Here is a 19,603-nt window from a genome sequence, read left to right as displayed (position 1 = left end):
AATAATATAAGCTTTAAAAAAAGTAAATAAATTTAAAAAATACTTATTAAAAAAGAAGGCCTAAAATATTACAATTATAAAGTTTTTTAAAAAAATAAAGGTTTATTATAAACTAAAGGAAAAGGGTAAATAATTATTTAATTAATTATTTTATAAAAGAGTTAGGCTTTAATAACGAATAGAAGTTTATTAATACGATTTATTAATTTACTATTTTTAGGATATTTATTAATATACTTAGTTTAAAAATATTAATATTCTTATTAAAAAATATTAAATCGTAGTATAAATAATTAAAAGAAAAGAAAAAACGTAAAGTTATTAGGTTTTTAAAAAAAAGGAAAATATAATTAATATATAGTTTTTTAATTAAAAAGGTATTATTTTTATATAACTTATATAAAATAATAAAAGTAAATATTATCGATAAGATTTTAGTTAAGGAGAATCCTAAAATAATAAAAGCTTTAAAATAGATTTATAAAGGAAAAATTAAAAAGGAGATAATAAAGTTATTATTATTAGCTTTTATAAAGGGGATTAAAATAAAGGATATTATTGAAGTTAAGTAAATAAAGGTTTCTAAACGCTAAGGTCTTTTAATTGTTAATATTAATTAAAAGTAATTAAAACCTTAGGCTATTAAGGTAAGCTATAGGTCTTTCGATCGCTAATATTAATTAAAAGCGATTAAAACCTTAGGCTATTAAAATAAGCTATAGGTTTTTTAATTATTAATATCGATCGGAAGCGATTAAAACCTTAAGCTATTAAAGTAAGCTATAGGTCTTTTAATTATTAATATCGATTAAAAGCGATTAAAACTTTAAAATATTAAAATAAGCTATAGTTTATTTTTTATTATTATTAATTCTAAATAATTATAATTTTAAAATTTTAAATTAATACTAACTTTTTATATATAATTAAATATTTTATTTAATATTAATTTAAATTATATAAAAATTATTTTTTAATTTTTAATTTTTTTTGACTTTTATAAATTAATTTTTTTTTTTTTTAAAACTTAACCCTTTGGGTCTTAATTGATAAGGAACTTTGTATATTTAGTATACGGAGTTCGCTTTTTAATTTAACGGATCTTGTATTTTAAAAATATAGGAACCGTTAAGTAAATATATAAATAAAAGATATATTTACGATTAGGACTTATATATAAAATAGCTATAAGTTAGGCTTAAAAATAGATTCCTATAGCTTTTTTAATAATTAATTTCGTATTAGATCTTATGATTATTTTTAATTATTTTTATTAAGAACTTATTTAATAAAATTACGATTAATTACCGAAGCCTTATTTATTTTACGATTTATAGATAATAGCTTTTCTGAAGTTATTTTTATGACGATTATTATTTATGAGTATCGTAGCCACGAATTTTGTTAATATAAACTTTATTACGATTAGCCGATCGTAATAAATAGCCTAAGCCGGGCTTAAGGATAAGACTTTTATAGCTTTTTTAATAATTAATTCTTATATTAAATTTAATAGTTGTTTTTAATTATTTTTATTAAAAACCTTATTAATAAAATTACGATTAATTACTAAAGCTTTTTTACTTAACGACTTATAAATAATAGCTTTTTAAAAACTATTTTAACGACGATTATTATTTATAAGTATCGTAGCCCCGACTTTTATTAATATAAACCTCACTACGACTAGCTAGCCGTAACAACAAGTTTAATAATAAAAAAAATAATTAATATCGGATTAAAAGCCTAATTCGACCTCGAGTCAGCGCTAGCGTAGGGGCCATCTAAGGGTCTCTATATTAGCGTTTAACCGGCGATCTAATTCATAATTAAAACCTCTCTTTTCTACTTCATATAGAGATTAATACAAAAGTAATTAACCCTTCGTTACTACGGTTCAATCGAACAAATCACCCTATGATTACATAAACCAATATTAATATTAAAAAGATTAAATATATTTATTTTAAAAATAAATTAAAGAATTAATATTACGTTGTAATAAAATAAAAAGGATTATATTATATTAAAAATATATAAAATATTTAAAATATTATAATTAAAAAAATTATAAAGTTATTATAAACTATTTTTATGGTTTAAAAATAATTAAAATATATAAAGAAAATTTTAAAAAATAAAAGTTATTTATTAAAAATTTAAAAAACGGATAAATTATTTTTATTATAATAAAACTATTTTTTAAGTATTATATTTTTTTATAGAAAAATAGTTTAAACGGCCGACTTTATTAATTAATAAAAAACTATATTAGAATTAAAAGTAGTTGAAAACCTGAAACTCGTATATGTGAGGTATCTTTATTATATAAAGAATCTTTTCCTATCCTCGCCGTTAGTTAAGGATAATATTATTCTCTATTTATTCCTGCCGGAACGCGGGCGTGCGGTTTTAAAGGCGTTAAAGGGGGCAGCCGCCGCTACTGCCGCTGGTCGATAGCGGTCGGCACAAGGGCTAGGAAGCCTTTACTACCTTTCTCTCCGCAAGCCTTTGGTTAAATACTAAAGACTCAATCCCCAAATCCTAGGACAGGAACACACCCTCAGAATGCTTACAGGCGGCCAAGACCACTATTCCAAGTAACGACCCCAACTTTTACTAACACAAAAAATACAGCCAGGAACCTGACCGTAACACCTCAGACCTAATACCTCTCCGTTCATTCGTTCTCCGTTTCCTTTATTACTCAATATCTTCAGGAGACAAGATACCCTTTAAATACATGTCTTTTACTACTGTGTAGGTCGCTTGTGCGTAGTTACTTCTACGTTCCCAGACGTAGTGCGGAGAGATGTCGTAGACTCCCTCAACAGGCACCACATTCCAGTCCGGAGTAAACGAATGCAGAAGATACGACGCCGACCAATCATACGGCCACGACGGCCGGTCTACTTGCCAATTGATTACGTGCTCATCGTCGGAGCGCGACTGCAAATCGGTCGCGCCTTCTTCCAAGCTTGTAGACTTGTTATGCAAGCCGAATAATTGAACAGCGTCCTCCGCGTTCCAGCCAATGGGAGCGAAAGCCTGTCTGTCCAAAATGAGGACTTCACCAGGCTCTTGAACCAAGCTTTCTGCAACTTTAGTCAAGCACCAGTTGCTGTGCGTCGTCCAGCCGCCATTATAGACCTTGTGCATATTTTCCATCCAAAGCTTGACCATCTTACCACCCTTTTTTGACATGAATGTGCCGCTATTCATTTCATGATTTAGCTGTCGACCTCCGATGGCGTTGAACCCACTTGTCCGCAGCCCAGCAACATCTCGTAACGCCTGCACGTCGAAGTCCACGTACACACCACCAAAATCGTGGACAGCCTTAACTCTCATAAAGTCTGATATGTGCTCTTTGAAGGTTAATTTAACCCCAAGGTTCGTCTCGTGGGGAGCCTCCATCCAGTTGACCTTCAGACCGGGTATTGCAAACATGTGCATGGCCCATCTTCCATACGTCCCGTTCCGAGCGCATTCGAGCTTTTCGTCGTCCGCATTAGTGTGAAGGTAGATCGTATGTGGTTTGAAATAGTACCAGGCCGAGTACATAGAAAGGTATTGTTCGAATGAGAATCTCAGCTCCGCACTTTCGTCATAAAGGGCCCAGACAAAATGTACTTGATTCGGGATATTGTCTTTTTGCCGTAGAGTTCCAGTAACCGACGATATAGGCTGATAACGCGTTCTTCTCTCCACGAGTATCAGGAAGGCAATTGTGACTAGTAAGACTACGCTGACTACTAATCTCGGTTTATGTAGAATTGGTGTCATTTGAGATAGGTGATTCGTAGGCGGTAATAGACTATTTGCATCGTTGAGGTTTGCTTCTCGCAAGATGTTACATAGATGTGGCGATTTGAGGAATTAAGTCAGTCTTTATAAGGGTTACCTCGACGTGTCCTTCTTTGCGAACGGCGGGTTAATTGAACTTAAAGAAAGGCGCAGTGGAGCTGTAGGTTTAACTAGTAGCTTCAAGAATAGATGCAATTTCTCTGAATCAATGGTAGCGTCACAAGGCCAATGCTGGACCAATACTCAAAGTTAAGAATGCTCACGCCTTAAGCGATGAGACAACTTCCCACAATAAATTAAATGGAAAATCCCTCCAACCCTCCTATGTTGAGCCTCTCAATGTAATAAATCAGAAACAAACCGACTCGAACTCTCTTATATTAAGCCACTTTTCGCATTGGATCGGATGGGAAAAGATGCTCAAACCTTATACGGAGGTGCGTGTCAAAAAATTATTTCACTAGTGCCAGGCCCACCCCTTACCAATAGCAGCCTACCACTATTCTAATAATTAAACACTATTGAGAACAGATACCAATTAACGGAAGCCGCCTTTGGCATGCTTAGGAAATCAACCCAGACCATCCCCTCACCCAATACTCAGGCGGTCTTCCCTGCCCAATCGCTTCTCTTAAAGGCCGGCCGACTCCGCCTCGGAAAGAACAAGTTTAAAGTTATTCTCTCCTCAACTTGCCCAGCCATCCTTTGCTTCCACTCCGACGCCACGGCCTCGGCTCTATTCAAACGTACCAACCCAAAACGTCGGCTCTCTACTTGCAATAGGGGTAACGACTCCCCATCATTCTAATTCCATTAACCGTCACCTTCGCTGACTGCGCCCGCAGTTTCTACTGTACTAACATGACAGTGATATCCAGCCGTAGAATGGGTATATATTTAGATACTCATTCCGACTTCTGCCTCATGGCGGAGAACAAAGAGCGCCCTGTTGAAGGTCTATAGCAGCCTGGCGTGGAAAGCAGCGAGAGTTTCATGTCGAGGGAAAGCTGGTAGTGAATAAGACTCGGCTTATGATGTCGGTATATCTATAAATTTGCGTAATTTGTGTAATACATCTTTAGTACAGTGGAGACTTAATGAAGTGCTGGCTAGTAAATCAGGACAATAGCTTGGCTACTTTAGAGTCTAGCTTGAAAATTAAATATTTAACTTCTATGGATAACGGTGATTTGAATTTGTAGGGATTGTTGTCCATGGTGTAAGATCGCGATAGCAGTGGGGAGAGGTTAGATGGAAGTCAATGCTCTTTGGCGTGCTAAGCTATATGGGATGCTATTTTAGGTACCAGCAGAGGACTGGAAAAGGGGGTGTTGGAACTAGGAACCAAAGAGAATTGCGAAATCCAGTCGCACAGGCTCCGCCGTACACAAAGTTGAGAGGATCATTCAATAAGGCGAGAATCAGATCTCCCAATTTGATTTGTGTGGGTGACGCCAGCGCAGATGAAATTCTAGTGGTGGAATCAAGACTTGGTGGCTTTTACCAAGGCTGGGCAAACTGCTTCGTGCCTTGGCTTCGGCCGAAGTCGACCGACGTGTGCCTTCGCCTAGAAGCAAGCAAGGGATTTCGCACCATCTCCATCCAAATAAAGTGCTGTGCCGCGGTCTTGTGCCTGGTCGTTGTCAGCCTGCCCCGATACACCAAGATTTGAAAGCTAAAATGAAAATCTCGCAGCTGGCTGGTCGATTGGTGCCAAACTTACTTCGCACATTGGACAGAAGACGTATGAAACTTCACTAGGCACGCCATGAACAACTAATCTAAGTCTGACTGTATGCCAAAAGGATATAGCGATGATAATATTATAAAGGGTAATGACTGTCCGTATCGAAAGAAGTATTAACTAGAACTTCGGAAAGGTCCCTCCTACCCCGGAGTTACCCTAAGCAAAAGTCCCTAGGCTGGAGGTGCATCAGGCAAATAGGAAGATAACGGCTAGGCCGAGGGCTTCGAAGCCAAGTCATTCGTTGTCCGCCTTTTAGTTCTGGAGGATCAGCTTTGATTTCACGTCATATCTCGTCTTCTCATCAGTCATCACAAACATGAGTCAGGATACCCCATACAGTACAAGTATCGTACTGAGTCCTTCCTCATTTGAACCTCGGGCCATCTGACAGCGACTCCGGTAGGCTAACCCGAATCAAGTGTGTGAGCCCGACGTAAAATTGCAGCTGGTGCGCAAGCGACTTCTGAGCCCCGGAGCCAAGAAAGGGCGCTGCCATAGGCGATCTCAATGAAGAGATGACCAGACTCTTTTCGTTTAATCGCAAGACAAGGTAACATGAGAAGTCGTCGAGGCTATGAAAGAGCAGTTCTAAAGGTTTCAAACCAACATTGAGGACATCTGTCGTTCCTATGATTTAAACACGTTCCCGCGTGATGAAAGATGCTTGAAAAATCCACTCTACCGCCGTAATTATTAATTCTACATCGTTGTGTCGAGTTATTATATGCAACCAAGATATAGTCAGCAAAATATTCAGCTTTCGGTTTTATTATCCAGCATTCTTTTCGAAAACGAGCGCGCTGCAGCACACAAATTCAAAGGCAGATTAGGCCAATAGAGTAAGATCTTGGCAGACTCCTCAGTGCCACCAAGGCACATGGCCTAGTAGCTCAAGGGAATGCAATTGACTTTCGTGCTCGGTCGAAGGATACCCCAAAATGTCATGCTCTGCCCCCGCGTCGTTTGCGCTTCCCAAAGTAGAGGCTTCCGAACCCCATGGGGACAGTGTGGGGGAGTGGAGTTCGTGAAATCGAAACTCGGGGTTGAGTTTGCGCGAATAATCCTAGAATTGATGGCAGGTGGTCGGGGGACGCTTTCTTGGTATCTTGGCAGTAGACAGCTCAGTCCGCTGTTGTTATACATTCGTTGAAGCCAGTGCTTTTCCCCTCCTCATTCCGCTCTTCTGTTCACTCGAACTTCTCTTTCTTCTCTCTATCAAATGACCTTACGCCGTCATCATTATCAAGATTTTCACCCAATACAACACGATTGTCACTATCGCCGCCGAAGAACAGGGTATTCCCGAAAAAATGATAAAGGCCAGGTCCAGGTCCGTCGATCACGCTGAATATGGAGCATATGCTCCCGACATCGCTCTTATTCAAGCTGCCGCAGCCGCCAGCGAAGAAGAAACCAGGCTACCTCGCAAAGAGCTTGTGTCACGATATCTGCCAGCTGCCATCTATAGTATGCTTCTCAGCATGGCCCTAATCATGGAGGGTATGGACGTCGGTCTTGTCAACAACTTCTTCGGCCAAAAAGCGTATTTGAGGAGATTTGGCTGGCCAGACGCGAACGGCAAGCAACACATTCCCACTTCATGGCAGGCCGCCATTGGCAACGGCAACAACTTGGGTAGCATCATCGGCCTGCTTCTGAACGGCTGGCTGCAGTCCCGCTACGGCTCCCGAAAAGTTTACATGGGTGCCATGACCGTCATGGGCGCCACAATCTTCTGTCTATTCTTTGCAGTCAACGTCCAAATGCTCTTTGCAGCGAACATCTTGTGCGGCGTTCCCTGGGGTATCTTCCAGACCCTCACCACCGCCTACGCCGCTGAGATCTGCCCTGCCGCCATGCGGGGGTATCTCACGGCTTGGGTCTCCATGTGCTGGGGTTGTGGCTCATTCCTTGCCGCCGGCGTTCTTCGTGGCTCCCTGGGTCTTCCAGGAGACCTGGCATGGAAAATTCCTTACGCCCTCCAATGGGTTTGGGTCGTTCCCTTGTTTGCTGTTGGCTTTCTTGCCCCAGAAAGTCCTTGGTATCTCGTTCGCCGTGGTCGCATCGACGAAGCTGAGAAATCCCTACGCCGTCTTGCTCGCAAGAACTTTTACACCGAACAGACCATGGCCCAGACTTTGGCTCTAATGAGACACACCAATGAGATGGAGAAGATCGAGTCAGCTGGTGCTAGTTACCGCGATTGTTTCCACGGAACCAACTTGCGCCGCACAGGCATCGTGGCCATGGCCTGGCTTATTCAAATTCTCAATGGCCAGGCTATTTGCGCCTATGCTACGATCTTCTTACAATCAGCCGGCATGCCAGAGGTTCGAGCCTTTGACTTCAGTATGGGCATCCAGTCGGGAAACATCGTAGGCACTGCAATTGCCATTTCACTGATGGGCAGGGTTGGGCGTCGCGTCTTCTTCTTCTGGGGTTCATCAATCATCGGTCTCCTCATGCTCGTCATTGGCATCCTAGGTTTCGTCCCGGGGAAGACCAACGTTGCTCTGGCTGTGGCTGTGGTCATGATTATCGTCAATCTGACCTTTAAGCTCTCACTGGGCCCGACAACGTACACCATTGTGGGCGAGATGTCCTCGAGTCGTGTTCGGGCCCAGACTATTGTTCTTGGGCGCGCCATTTACGTCGTTGGCCAAATTGTTGTGCAGCAGCTCAATCCACGCATGCTTAATTCTAGCAGTGACTCTTGGAACTGGGGTGCTAAGACTGGACTGTTTTACTTCGGACTTTGCTGCCTCTGGGCGGTATTGATTTTCTTCTTTCTCCCCGAGAGTAAGAATCGTACTTTTGCAGAGCTCGACTACCTGTTCCAGAAGAGGACTCCGGCTCGTCAATTCGCGACCACTCCAGTGGATTGTAACACATCTCCTTTCTTTCGTTCCATTCCGCCTTGTGCTATTCCTTTACTCTATTCAATTTTCTCTGAGTTTGCTGACAAATTTGATCGCCAGTATTCGAATTGACCGGCGGCGGTAACAACGCCAAAAAGCTTGACGATGACGACTTCACCAGGAATGTCCGTGAGCTTCATTAGAAGCATGGTTAGGTGGTGACTCCCGGGGTTTAATCTATGCCAAGTATCTATTGATAAAGTGACGTCGTTATTAAGTGGTAAAGACGAATCCTATTTTACTCTCAATCGTTTGATGACCTGGTGCTTCACCAAAAAATTACATTAGGAAGTAGATCACTCGCTGGAGAAACCTTTTCAAATTGACCTGCAGGTAGGAATTCCTTATACAGAATTTCCGGTGTCAATTCTTCATATAAAGTTTTCATATGTATTGTGCTGGTATTTGGTGTTCAGTACTTCTATAAATGTCCATAGGTGGCTTCTCGTAGTCTAATTCCATGCAAGATTATATCCAGCTTGTTGCTTATTTATTATGAGTCGCAAGTAATTGCTTCTGCTTCACCGTGGTACTGGCCAGCGACCTGTCACCCTGCAGAGACACGTTAAACGTCTTGATATCTTTCTATCGGCATGTTGATTTCCCTGAACTTGGTGAGAATATCTCCTCGCCACCAAGTGACCTTTCCAGCCGGACTTTTTTTGCGCTCTGTGGAGCTATGCAGATGGGAATAAATCATCAGAGCCGGACCCAGGGCCCAAATCATGTGTATATGAGGCTTTTTGACATCCAACTCTTGTTCTCGTGGATTCTGATATCTTGCCCTCAGCTTCTTAAGGTAGGATGCCTTTGGCTGCTGTGCTTTCATCTTAATAGCGTCAGGGTGCTTACCCATCGGCGTAAGATGGTACATCTAGTCGTGTAACCTGGGTCGATGGCCTCTAATAAGATCAGGGTACGCCGGATATCTACATACACATGGCCTCTAGATTTTGTATTGAGCGTGCGAGATTGAAGTCTTTGGCGGCATGAGGCGCATCATTCTTGATGTGATTGGCAGCGAAAGATCCAGTGGAAGCTGAAAAGCTTCCAAGTGAACAGAAGTTCCAATAGCCATTTCTGGATAGATCGTCAGCAGAGACTCTCCACTTGGTTGAGCTGGCCTTAATAACGATGTGCCAGAAAGAAGTCGGGGCGGTAGTGTGAGCTTCGCTTGTGGCAAATTTTCTGATCATGTGTAGTTAGTGTAGTTCTTGATGAAAGGTTTTAATGCTTTCTTACATCATCCTCATCCATACATAAGTATTAGGCGGGCGTCGAGCTCGGCGCGAGAACTAAGATATACGCAACCCGCGAGAGCTTATCAGCTTCTCCATTTCTATAAGGTTGCAGCACATTTCCTCTTCAGTGCCAAAAAGAAGATGTTACAGACTTAACGAAAGCTCCGAGTAATCGAGACAAACTTACAGCAGTTGCCAAAATGGCGCTGCCATCAACTGCTCTTTGTATTTAGCTTTGTTAGGAGTAGCAGAATCCAGTCCCAGGCAGAATCTGGCACTAGACTTGACCCCGTTATCGGAAAGCAACTTCCAATAGTTCCCTGGCTTAGCTAACCCCGGAAAGCGATTCGGGTTGAGAGAAGGATGGAACGCGGATAGATCGATGATAACATAAAGAATTGACAAATTGGCGAATCGGATATTTCCACGTGGAAGCCCAAGAAAGTTGAGCTGGTAGAGCGTGACTATAACAGACTTAGACTTCAAAATCCTCCCAGCGGGTTTCTCGTTAATTAGCAGCGATCCCATTTGATGGATGACTCTGTCATCAAATTGCTGCAGCAGAAGCAGTGTGTTCACAATCAGATTCACCAATGACTCGATTACAAAATTCTATGCTTTTTGGCTCTTCATTATTCGTCATCTGCCAATTCAACATGTCGCCAGGCGCCAAATCGTCTAAAGCCACATCATCGGCTTTTGGGACGATATTCGTACTGCAGTACCCTCCTACATCGGAACTCTCTAAGTTCCATAGAAATCCAAAGCCGTTTCGTCTAAATAGTGATAACAAACATTGAATATTTTACAGATTGTGCCGATTAATCTTTATTGAGTGGGTAGAAGTAAAATACTTTCCATGTAGAAGGTTTACAGCTCGATTCAATTCACGACATTGAGCGGTAGCGAAATATGCTTGAGATGGAAGACTAGTATATGCGCCACCTAACAGATTGCAATTGATGCATAATAACGACAAAACAGTCGAACCGTTTCTGAGGAATCATGGTAGGAATCAGTAACTTTCTCTGGCATCGCTCTTGGCCTGGAACGTGCTGCCTACCTGACCTTGAAAACCACCTTTCAGGCTCTGAGGCTTTGAAGCTTTGAGTAATGTTTAGCCAAGCTCTGTTTATCGACGAAACCCAACTCTCAAACATGAGGCAGCGTACGTCTTTTTTCATGACGACAGACGTCTAGTCATGCACCTTGGGTAAGTAGTACCGCTTGTTTGGTTCCAATGAAGTTTCATACTGCCAATGTGGTCCTGAGTAAGCGACAGCTGCTTGTGATACAGCCAATATAACCAAGCTAAGCCCAGAAGATGAGCTTCAATACATTTGGCCCGTATTCAGAATGCCTTTCTATTATAATGACATGATTAAACTTTGCCCAACGCGTTTATGATCGTGTGAAATTCATTCGGTCTTTGTGATTCAAAGAGCAGGAGCCCCAGCCTAGATGTGCTTCTCCTGGGCATCCCTAGGTAGCAAAGAACAACAAGTCAAATCACGGTTTGACAGTTTATAAAGCGCATTCTCAGTTGCATTACAATAATTCTGCAACGTCTTTGCATATTATCGAGCCAAGGCTTAATGATTAAAGCTCCAGTCGTTGAAGCACGAGATTTGAGGCTAACCCCTCTTTTATGGATTGGGTGAAATTGGTTATGGCATAGATAACTGAAGACTAAGGTTCCACGGGGCAGCCATAATTCAATTCCCAGTCAGCTACCCCTCCTACTACTCTGTGTCTTGTATGTTTAGCTTTGCCTGTCACTGAGAGGTTAGGTCGCTTCGGAGTGCTCGTACCCACGAACGAATCAAGAGCTGCGGACAAAATAGTACGAAGAGGCGGATAGAACGGAAGTACGCTTCATCGAGTCCCACTTTGGATTGTTCACGAATTTTCAATGGCGAGACAGCGTTTCCCAAGACATTTCGGCTTCGAGAGCTTTCGGAATGTAACGAGTCGTAATACATAATCCGAACTTGCGTCACTATCCTAACGTGGTTGGGGAGCCCCCATGACGTAGCCTCTATTTTCTACAATGTCTCGTTTGGACGGGCATGCCGACTACTGGCCCGGCCGACAATGAAACTTGGGTATAGAAGGTTGCTTCTGGCCGTTTCATATTTATTGAATACATGCAATATCGATATTCATAACATCTTGATTTCTCCAATAAAGTGTTTTCAAAGCTCTGTAGGGTGCGCCCTACCCCAGATCCATTTTGGTTTAGAAGTTGATCGCTCAGAGCTAGAACACGACGTGCTTTACAGCTCTCACACTTGTTCTTCTCAGCACCGCGGTCAGAAATTGCTCCTGCGCCTCAAGCCAATCCTGCGTGGCCAGAGGATATCGTGATCAACGACTTCTCTACCCTTTAGCAGCCTGATCTGGTAGTGAACAGTGTTGGGCTTTACATCACCCTCTTGATGCCAACGATCTGTACTGTTGGCCTGCTGAAGAAGTCATCCTCGGAGAACATTATGCTTGCGGCAGTAATAAAACAATTTTGCGCTCGTGAGGGGATCTACGACACTTGGGATGTTCGTACTTACCACCGCTGGGGTATTGCGTGAGTTTCCTTGATTCCTCCCCGTCTTCGCCAATAGAGTTCGCTTATCTGAAGTCCAGCAGCGGCGCTTCTGGCTACCGGATTGTTTCTACGTATTGCCGTGGAGGCTCTTTCGACCACACCGTCTACCCAGCCAGGGGCCTGTCAGCTTCTTTGTTTGTTTGATTGTTTGATTATTTGAGTGTGATAAGATCACGTAATTCGGTCAAAACTTCATTATCCAGGTTGATCTGACGATTATTATATCACGGGTCTGGTCCTTAGATTTCATATTTATTGATAGCTGTAATCAACTGTTGTGGCTAGCCCTAGTCTGGTCTATAATGCTAGAATAAGTACACTCTGCCTTGTATCGGTGAAGGCGCTCCTCTCCTCCCGGACTGGTTGCTTTTATTGAGAAGACATTTTGCAACGCTTTACAATAATGCTGTCATGATTTGGGTTCGAACAAATAGCCTAATTTCATGATAATTATACACTGTGAAGAAAGTTGAAAAGTCAAGACACCTGCCCTTTCTTTGTTTACCTGCCGTGGATGCTCTCTCTAGAATATGGCGTTGCTGTAAGTGCCGGCGCTTTCTGGATCACTCCTAGATAGACGTTGTTTGAGTTCCATCTAGTTCTCATTAATATTCCCCTTCATACTTGCGTCAAGAAACGACGCTGTGTTGTCTTACACCTAATTTCTTTGCTTTTGACCGTAGTCCAATTGTTTTCAACGCCCAATCGTTGATAGGCCAGCTCCTTTACGGAACCATCACTAAAGGATAGGATGTACCCGCCGTCCCGCCTCTTCACAGCCTCTATAGAGGTTGCCTCTATAGCACCAGGAATAGAAACGACCCTGTTTGATCCCTCTGTGAGATCAAAGGGAGCGCCGACCTTTGATACGACGCGAACTTCAAATCGAGCGCCAGAGCTTCGATCGCTGGAGCAACTAACTTGAAACTTGATTGGGTAGGTGTTTTCAGGAAGTGGCTGGTCGAGTGGCGTTAGGCTCATGCTGATAGCATTGTCGGACCCGGCAAACATTGCAGAGTCATTGAGACTCATGCGTGTTGTGTAGATAGAGCGATCCCTCGTTGTGTCATTTCGTGCATGGTGCACATAGAATAGCTCTGTACCATTCAAACTTCTTCGCGTAACCTCTTGTGCGCCCAATTTGGCTCGGTTATTAGGAGGAGGCGATGCAACAATACTTCCGTGGCCTGTTGAGTAGATGGGAATCTCCCCATCAGGTGCTTGAGAGAGAACAGGGTTTTTCGAGGATTTCCGAAAGGGACCCAGAGGGGTTTCTGCTGTGGCAAACCCAACGCCGTAGTTTGAAGCTTCATAGTTGTTGGCACTATACGTCAACAAGTATATCGACCTCTCCTCACGGCTTTTCCGTGTGATAACTGTGCTGCCTTCCGACCAGCGACGATTCTTCTTGGTACCATTGAATTTGGTGTAATCGTCCACGTGGAAATTTTCCCAGTCTTGCGGATCGGCACCATATGAAATGACCGTTTTCCAGCCGTCTTTACGTGGAGGATTCCCGATTTCTCCCGTGCCGTTGTAGGAGGTGATGTTGGATGGTAGTTGAGTGGCATTGTTTGCATGCAGGTCGACTTGAGAAGACGCAATCTCCGGCATCGTTCGCGCAAAGGGGTCATCCCACCACTTTCGGTCCAGCTCAACCACAATAATATTTGATTCTTCGATGTATTTCCCTAGAGAAATGTCCCAGTTCCAGTTTCGGTAGGCGTTTCGCGACGTGTACAAGTAAATCCGGCCATCGTTGTCAAAGAAAATATTTGGATCGATAGTCGGTATATATGTCCCCTTTGGCGCAGCTTGTCCCTTGTCGAGACTCTCTGGGGGTAGCATTTGCTGATCATCCATGATGAGATTGATATCATAATAATCTGGATCATATGGGTAATAGCCAATTGGCTCTGGCCGAATCTCATTGAATGGGCCGGTGGGCGAACGTGAGACCGCGATTCCTAGCTTAGACGGCTCCTCGAACTTGGAGTATCGGAAATGGTCCTTGGCCAAATCTTCTCGTAAACGACCAGCGAAAATAGAAAAATACCATCCCGTTCTCTCGTTGTAGTAGGTTTCAGGGGCCCAATACCAATCTCGGGCCCAGCATGCTTGGCCGCCATCTACCCGTTTCATCTGATCATCATAGCAAGCTTTCAACACACCGCCGGGGTGTTTACGCCATGTTGAAAGGTCCGGGCTGATGTAGACAGCAAAGTGGTAACCCTCGTCGGCTCCTTCGGTGGAATACGCATAATACTGGCCTTTTTCGGAGTCGTAAAAAACATAAGGGTCCGCGGCTGCATGACGCGCCGAATTGTAGAACTGGGGGCCTTGGCCACTTTCGCTGTTAGAGTCGGTAATCACAACTGGTGGTAGCAGTGCTGCTGCTGCAAGGAGAGCAGCAAACAACCGCATATTGGCAAAAGAGTCCCAGACCTGGAAGCAGTAGAATCGTCAGGAAGAGAGTCGGCCAAGAAGATAATCGTCTGGTGTCTAGGAGATACTGGCCACCCTCTTATACCATTCTTCCTCAGCGCTCTGCCCGCCCCTCTTTTACATGCGACATACGACAAGAGCCCGAGCACCAGCAATCATTCGTCCCATTGCACCACTGAACCCCTCGTCCGTTGTATGGTAAACAAGGCCCGGCCCTTTTGGAGACCCATAATTTCCCCTCACACTCGTTGATTCTGTTTGGTGGGTGCGTCATCGTTCATCTGGGCACACGACCATTTTCCGTTCGATCCCACGATCCCTTTTCATTGGAGTTAGTAAAGGATCGGAGTTCGTGTTGATGTACAGTGAGCGCTAACGGAAAGTGCTTCAGATGTCCAGCTTGCAATGGCGTTCAATATTCACTAGACTAAACATTGTCGCAACGCATGTCGTTCTAAAGCTAGGACTTAGAACTTGGAAGCTAGGACATACCAAATACGACCTAAAAACTTCGGATGTTGTCGAATTGAACCTTTCGAAGGAAATAAGAGAGGTGGAAAAAAAAAATGATAGCACATCTTACATGTAGGCTGCGCATGGGTACACATACTTATAGAGATGATATGTAGAACCATGGATATCACGCCAACAACCTCAATCGAGGATCCAATCGCTACTAGATAGTATTTATGTCCTGACAGATAAGGCAGGTGTTGTCTTCCCGTTGAAATGCTTCCCAACTACCCTGTAATCAACTACTTCCCGGTTCAAAATTGTTCCGAGCCATGGTGCAACATCCTCCTTCTCAATGATGCCGGAAATTTGACTTTGATGGGAATGCTGTTTACTTATCTTTTCACTCACTTGTAACGTCTTCTATTGTGGATGCTAACCCTATCGATGATTGGATTCTTCTTAATCATCCGAATGGATTTATGACCGTATGTTAACTATGAAAGGGAGGATATGCTAGATCACAATCTGTAGTCTGAAATCAGGCGATTGACAAACCGTGAATTGGAAGGGCTTTCTGGCATGAATACCCCCTCCGACACAAAAGTTATCTTCAATATTGTCTGTAGATAAGGGACTCAGTCAACTGTGATAATCGGCGGCGGAATGAAGGATCTCAAGCGAACAAAACACCGATCGATAATTCAAGGCCCGAGGCCGCCGACTTGCAAACACACGCAAGTAGCTTTTATTCTAGAATTCTTCCCCGCAAAGAGCTGGGGAATGCGGGGTTCAACCAAACGACGCTTGGCCATGCGGGGTGCAGACCTTACCCAGTCACGTCAGGCTTAGGCTTGCCTTGTTCACAACCTCCGAGGATGATATATTTGCCGTTTGCAGTGGGCCAGCTGTTGGAGACTCTCAATTGAACGGTACCTTAGGGTAAATACAATTCCGCCTCGGCACTAAGCCGGTTATTCAATGTCGCGGACTCTGATTTATAGGACACTCAGATTTTTCCCACATTGATCCACGACAAGAATGGAGCAAAACTTCGGCGTCTCTGAGAGAGTTTTGAAACCTTTACTCGAGTATCTGTCCTTGTCTACTTGACCTCTCATTATGCGGGTCTCGTACTCGCTCGTAGGAAACTGACCTCCTGGCACCTTATTTTCCCAACCATAAGTTGTCCCAACATGGCGAGTTCCAAAGACACAATCTCCTTTGCTATTATTGGCACCGGTCTGATCGGCCCGAGACATGCCAGGAATGTCCTACAGAGCTCCTTAGCAGAGCTTGTTGCAGTGGTCGATCCCACGCCAGCTGGAGGCCTACTGGGAGCTGAGCTGAACGTGGCACACTACGATTCCGTTGATGACCTCTTGCAATCGAAACATTTACCACAAGCTGCAATTATTTGCACTCCAAACCATACGCATGTCGCTGTGTCTAAGCAGCTTTCTTCCAGTGGTGTCCATGTGCTGATCGAGAAGCCCATCTGCTCCAACATCACTAGCGGCACTGATTTACTGAGTCATCTCCAAGCCACCAGAGTCAAGATACTCATCGGGCATCATCGACGATTCAACCCCTACATCATCAGTACAAAGAAAGTGCTCGAATCGGGCTCTCTTGGCAAGATCATAGCTATCAGCGGGCTTTGGACAACTTTCAAGCCCGGTGATTACTTTGAGGCCCCCACCGAGTGGAGACAGGGAAAAGATGGAGGAGCCGTCCTTATCAACGCAACCCACGAAATCGACCTGTTACATCATCTTCTAGGACCAATCACAAGAATCCATGCGGAGAAGACTACCTCGCAGCGAGGTCATGAAGCTGAAGAAGGTGCCGCTCTTACAATTCGGTTCAAATCAGGCGTTGTCGGCACGTTTCTCGTCTCGGACAACGTCCCATCGCCCTACAACTTTGAGGCAGGGACGGGGGAGAACCCGCTGATTCCCAAGACGGGGCAGAACTTTTACCACATATTTGGCTCTGAAGGAACACTCAGCGTACCTGACTTGTCGATCTGGTCGTACAGGGGCACAAGCAAGACGTGGCACTCAGAGATGGCAAGAAAGAACTTGACGGTAGAAGACGGGATCCCGTTTGAGCTGCAGCTTGCACATTTCTGCCGTGTTATCCGGGGCAAAGAATCGCCTAGCTGTTCAGCGCAGGCAGGCCTTGCTGCATTAATTGTTTGCCAAGCGATCAAAGAGGCATTGGAAGCAAACAGCACGGTGGATATTCCGGCCTACGATTTGTAAGTTCTTCGTACCTTGGCGGAGGTACTCTACGAATAGTTAGTCGTACCTACCTCAACAACGATGCCATCGTCCCGTGTCCATTACGGGGCTACTTTTAATGTTGAAACAATAATCCGGCGAAGAATTTGAGAAAAGAATTGAAGGTGAGTGTACCTTAAGTCAGAAGCCATCTCGTGCATGTCTAGGTATCATCATGCATGTCTGCGGGCTACCGTGTTTCTTAGAGGTTTTCTAATAGACGGGAATAAGGATCATAAATGGCGGGCCGCTGAATGGTTGCAGGGTGCGTGTGGGGCCAAGCTCGCGGCTAGCTGCATGCAGTCGCAGCTGCCTGTGATGGCAGTGACATCAAGCTGGGATGACCCTTCCTCCGAAGATGAAGGCGACGGACAAACACAAGCAGGAAGGACCCCTTTTGCTACGGCCCCGAATTCTGATAACAGTCAGGCCTGTTGCTTCCTTTTCGCTTCTTGTCCTTTCTTTCACCTTAGCGCTAGTGATCTTGCATTGGGCTGAATCCGTCACTTCGCGCTAGCAACAGACCCCGCGATAATTGCCTTGCTTCGTTGGCCTTTCTCCCTCCACTCTGCGTGTCTTGCCCCGCTTCACGACGAACCTGATCTGTCGCTTTTCTCCTACTCCGACAAACGAGACAAGACGCGCTGCGACTGTTACAAATACAATCGTTTTTCCAATCATGTCCCCTGCAGGTCTAAACGGCACGAATAGTGCTTCCAGTGCCAATGGCCAGGTGAACATTGAGGGTATGTTACCTGGCCGTCGCGGCTTCTCCCTTGCCACCCTTTGCTGATTTTTCTGCGCAGACTTGGGCCACGTCGAGACTCCCAAGGTCGAGGGAACATGGACCGTGGAGAAGGCTTTGGGAATCTCTCCAGGGACCGCAGCACCTACAGAGGCCGGCTCACCGCTCCCGTACTTCCACCTGATTGAGCGCCTGAAGACCACAAAGCGTGAGGGTTGGCGCCGCTTCGGCATCGCAAGGTATTCTGTCCCCTCAGTCGCAAGATATACGATGTATGTTTTGGCATCCGCTAATGCCTGGACCTACACAGAGGAGAGTCCATCGCCGACCACATGTATCGCATGTCACTCCTGTCGATGCTCGCCCCGCCCGCTCTTGCACCCCGTCTCGACCTCGCGCGATGCATGAAGATGTGCCTGATCCACGATATGGCCGAGTCTCTGGTTGGAGACATCACGCCCGTCGATGGCGTCCCGAAGTCCGAGAAGAACAGGCGCGAGGCCGAGACGATGGACTACATTACGAATAACCTGCTCGGTAGCGTCTACGGTGGGATCCCGGGGGCCGAGATCCGCGAGATCTGGCAAGAGTACGAGGACTCCCAGACTCTGAACAGTCACTACGTACACGATCTGGACAAGATGGAGCTGCTTCTCCAGATGATTGAGTATGAGAAACGTGGCCAGGGCAAACTCGATTTGGGCGAATTTGCCTACGTTGCAACCAAATTCATATTGCCCGAAACCAAGGAATGGGCGGATGCGCTGCTGAAGGAGCGAGAGCAGTTCTGGGGCATCCAGCATCACGTTCATGGCGAGGCCGGCACCGAGGGCGGCGTCCAGGAGGAAAGGCAACAGCAGCAAGATGATTACTACGAACGCTAAGGAGGCGAGCGCGGAATGATGGACTTGTGGTGTCGGTTGGTATGGAAATACCCTTGCGTTGATGATAAGCTGTGGAAGCATTCAGCGGTGGTGGTCGCTCCGGAGCTGGGCGCCGTGCTACATGGGACAGATTCCGGCGTCATGGAGGGGTAGGGCTACTGACCGGCTACTGGCACAAGTTGGTTGAGTTGCCTCGTATGCGTAAGATAGACAATACCTGAGGTTCGGAGGGAATTTGAGCAGACAATGACGACTTCTATACATTTAGACTCGTGTGAAAGCGCAGAGACTTGAGAGTTTCGCGATGCAACGACGCCTTTACTAATATCGACGGCACGGCGCACCGCCCAATTGATCTGCCCCTCTGTTTACATTCCCGCTGAGCCACTCGCTCGGGCCTTAAGACGATCACCCACCCCAGCAACCGATGACGCCTTGCCCCTTTGAGACAGCAAGAGCCTCAGACCACCACAAAA

The 19,603-nt window shown here is 44.8% G+C and overlaps 5 protein-coding genes across 5 annotated transcripts; 3 read left to right on the top strand and 2 right to left on the bottom strand.

Moving 5' to 3' along the window:
• Positions 1-2,703: 2,703 nt before the first annotated feature.
• On the bottom strand, positions 2,704-3,564 carry CORC01_14299 (uncharacterized protein; the record flags this gene model as incomplete). Its single annotated transcript, XM_022625910.1, has 1 exon — positions 2,704-3,564. One exon carries the CDS (start codon positions 3,562-3,564, stop codon positions 2,704-2,706), a length of 861 nt encoding a protein of 286 aa, XP_022467585.1.
• Positions 3,565-6,864: 3,300 nt separating this feature from the next.
• Positions 6,865-8,615, top strand: CORC01_14298 (uncharacterized protein; the record flags this gene model as incomplete). Its single annotated transcript, XM_022625909.1, has 2 exons — positions 6,865-8,437; positions 8,533-8,615. The coding sequence occupies 2 exons, from the start codon at positions 6,865-6,867 to the stop codon at positions 8,613-8,615; spliced, it is 1,656 nt and encodes a 551-aa protein (XP_022467584.1).
• Positions 8,616-12,933: 4,318 nt separating this feature from the next.
• CORC01_14297 (beta-xylosidase) lies at positions 12,934-14,739 on the bottom strand (the record flags this gene model as incomplete). Its single annotated transcript, XM_022625908.1, has 1 exon — positions 12,934-14,739. The coding sequence occupies one exon, from the start codon at positions 14,737-14,739 to the stop codon at positions 12,934-12,936; it is 1,806 nt and encodes a 601-aa protein (XP_022467583.1).
• A 1,670-nt stretch (positions 14,740-16,409) lies between these two features.
• On the top strand, positions 16,410-17,480 carry CORC01_14296 (uncharacterized protein; the record flags this gene model as incomplete). The annotated part of the gene is made up of 1 exon (XM_022625907.1): positions 16,410-17,480. One exon carries the CDS (start codon positions 16,410-16,412, stop codon positions 17,478-17,480), a length of 1,071 nt encoding a protein of 356 aa, XP_022467582.1.
• Positions 17,481-18,177: 697 nt separating this feature from the next.
• Positions 18,178-19,127, top strand: CORC01_14295 (HD domain-containing protein; the record flags this gene model as incomplete). Its single annotated transcript, XM_022625906.1, has 3 exons — positions 18,178-18,244; positions 18,305-18,482; positions 18,554-19,127. The coding sequence occupies 3 exons, from the start codon at positions 18,178-18,180 to the stop codon at positions 19,125-19,127; spliced, it is 819 nt and encodes a 272-aa protein (XP_022467581.1).
• Between the last annotated feature and the right edge of the window lie 476 nt (positions 19,128-19,603).

This window comes from Colletotrichum orchidophilum (assembly GCF_001831195.1).
Source record: "Colletotrichum orchidophilum strain IMI 309357 chromosome Unknown Scaffold_265.1, whole genome shotgun sequence".
NCBI lineage: Eukaryota > Fungi > Ascomycota > Sordariomycetes > Glomerellales > Glomerellaceae > Colletotrichum > Colletotrichum orchidophilum.
The sequence above is the reverse complement of the archived record's forward strand: the minus strand, read 5'-3'. Positions and strand labels throughout refer to the sequence as shown.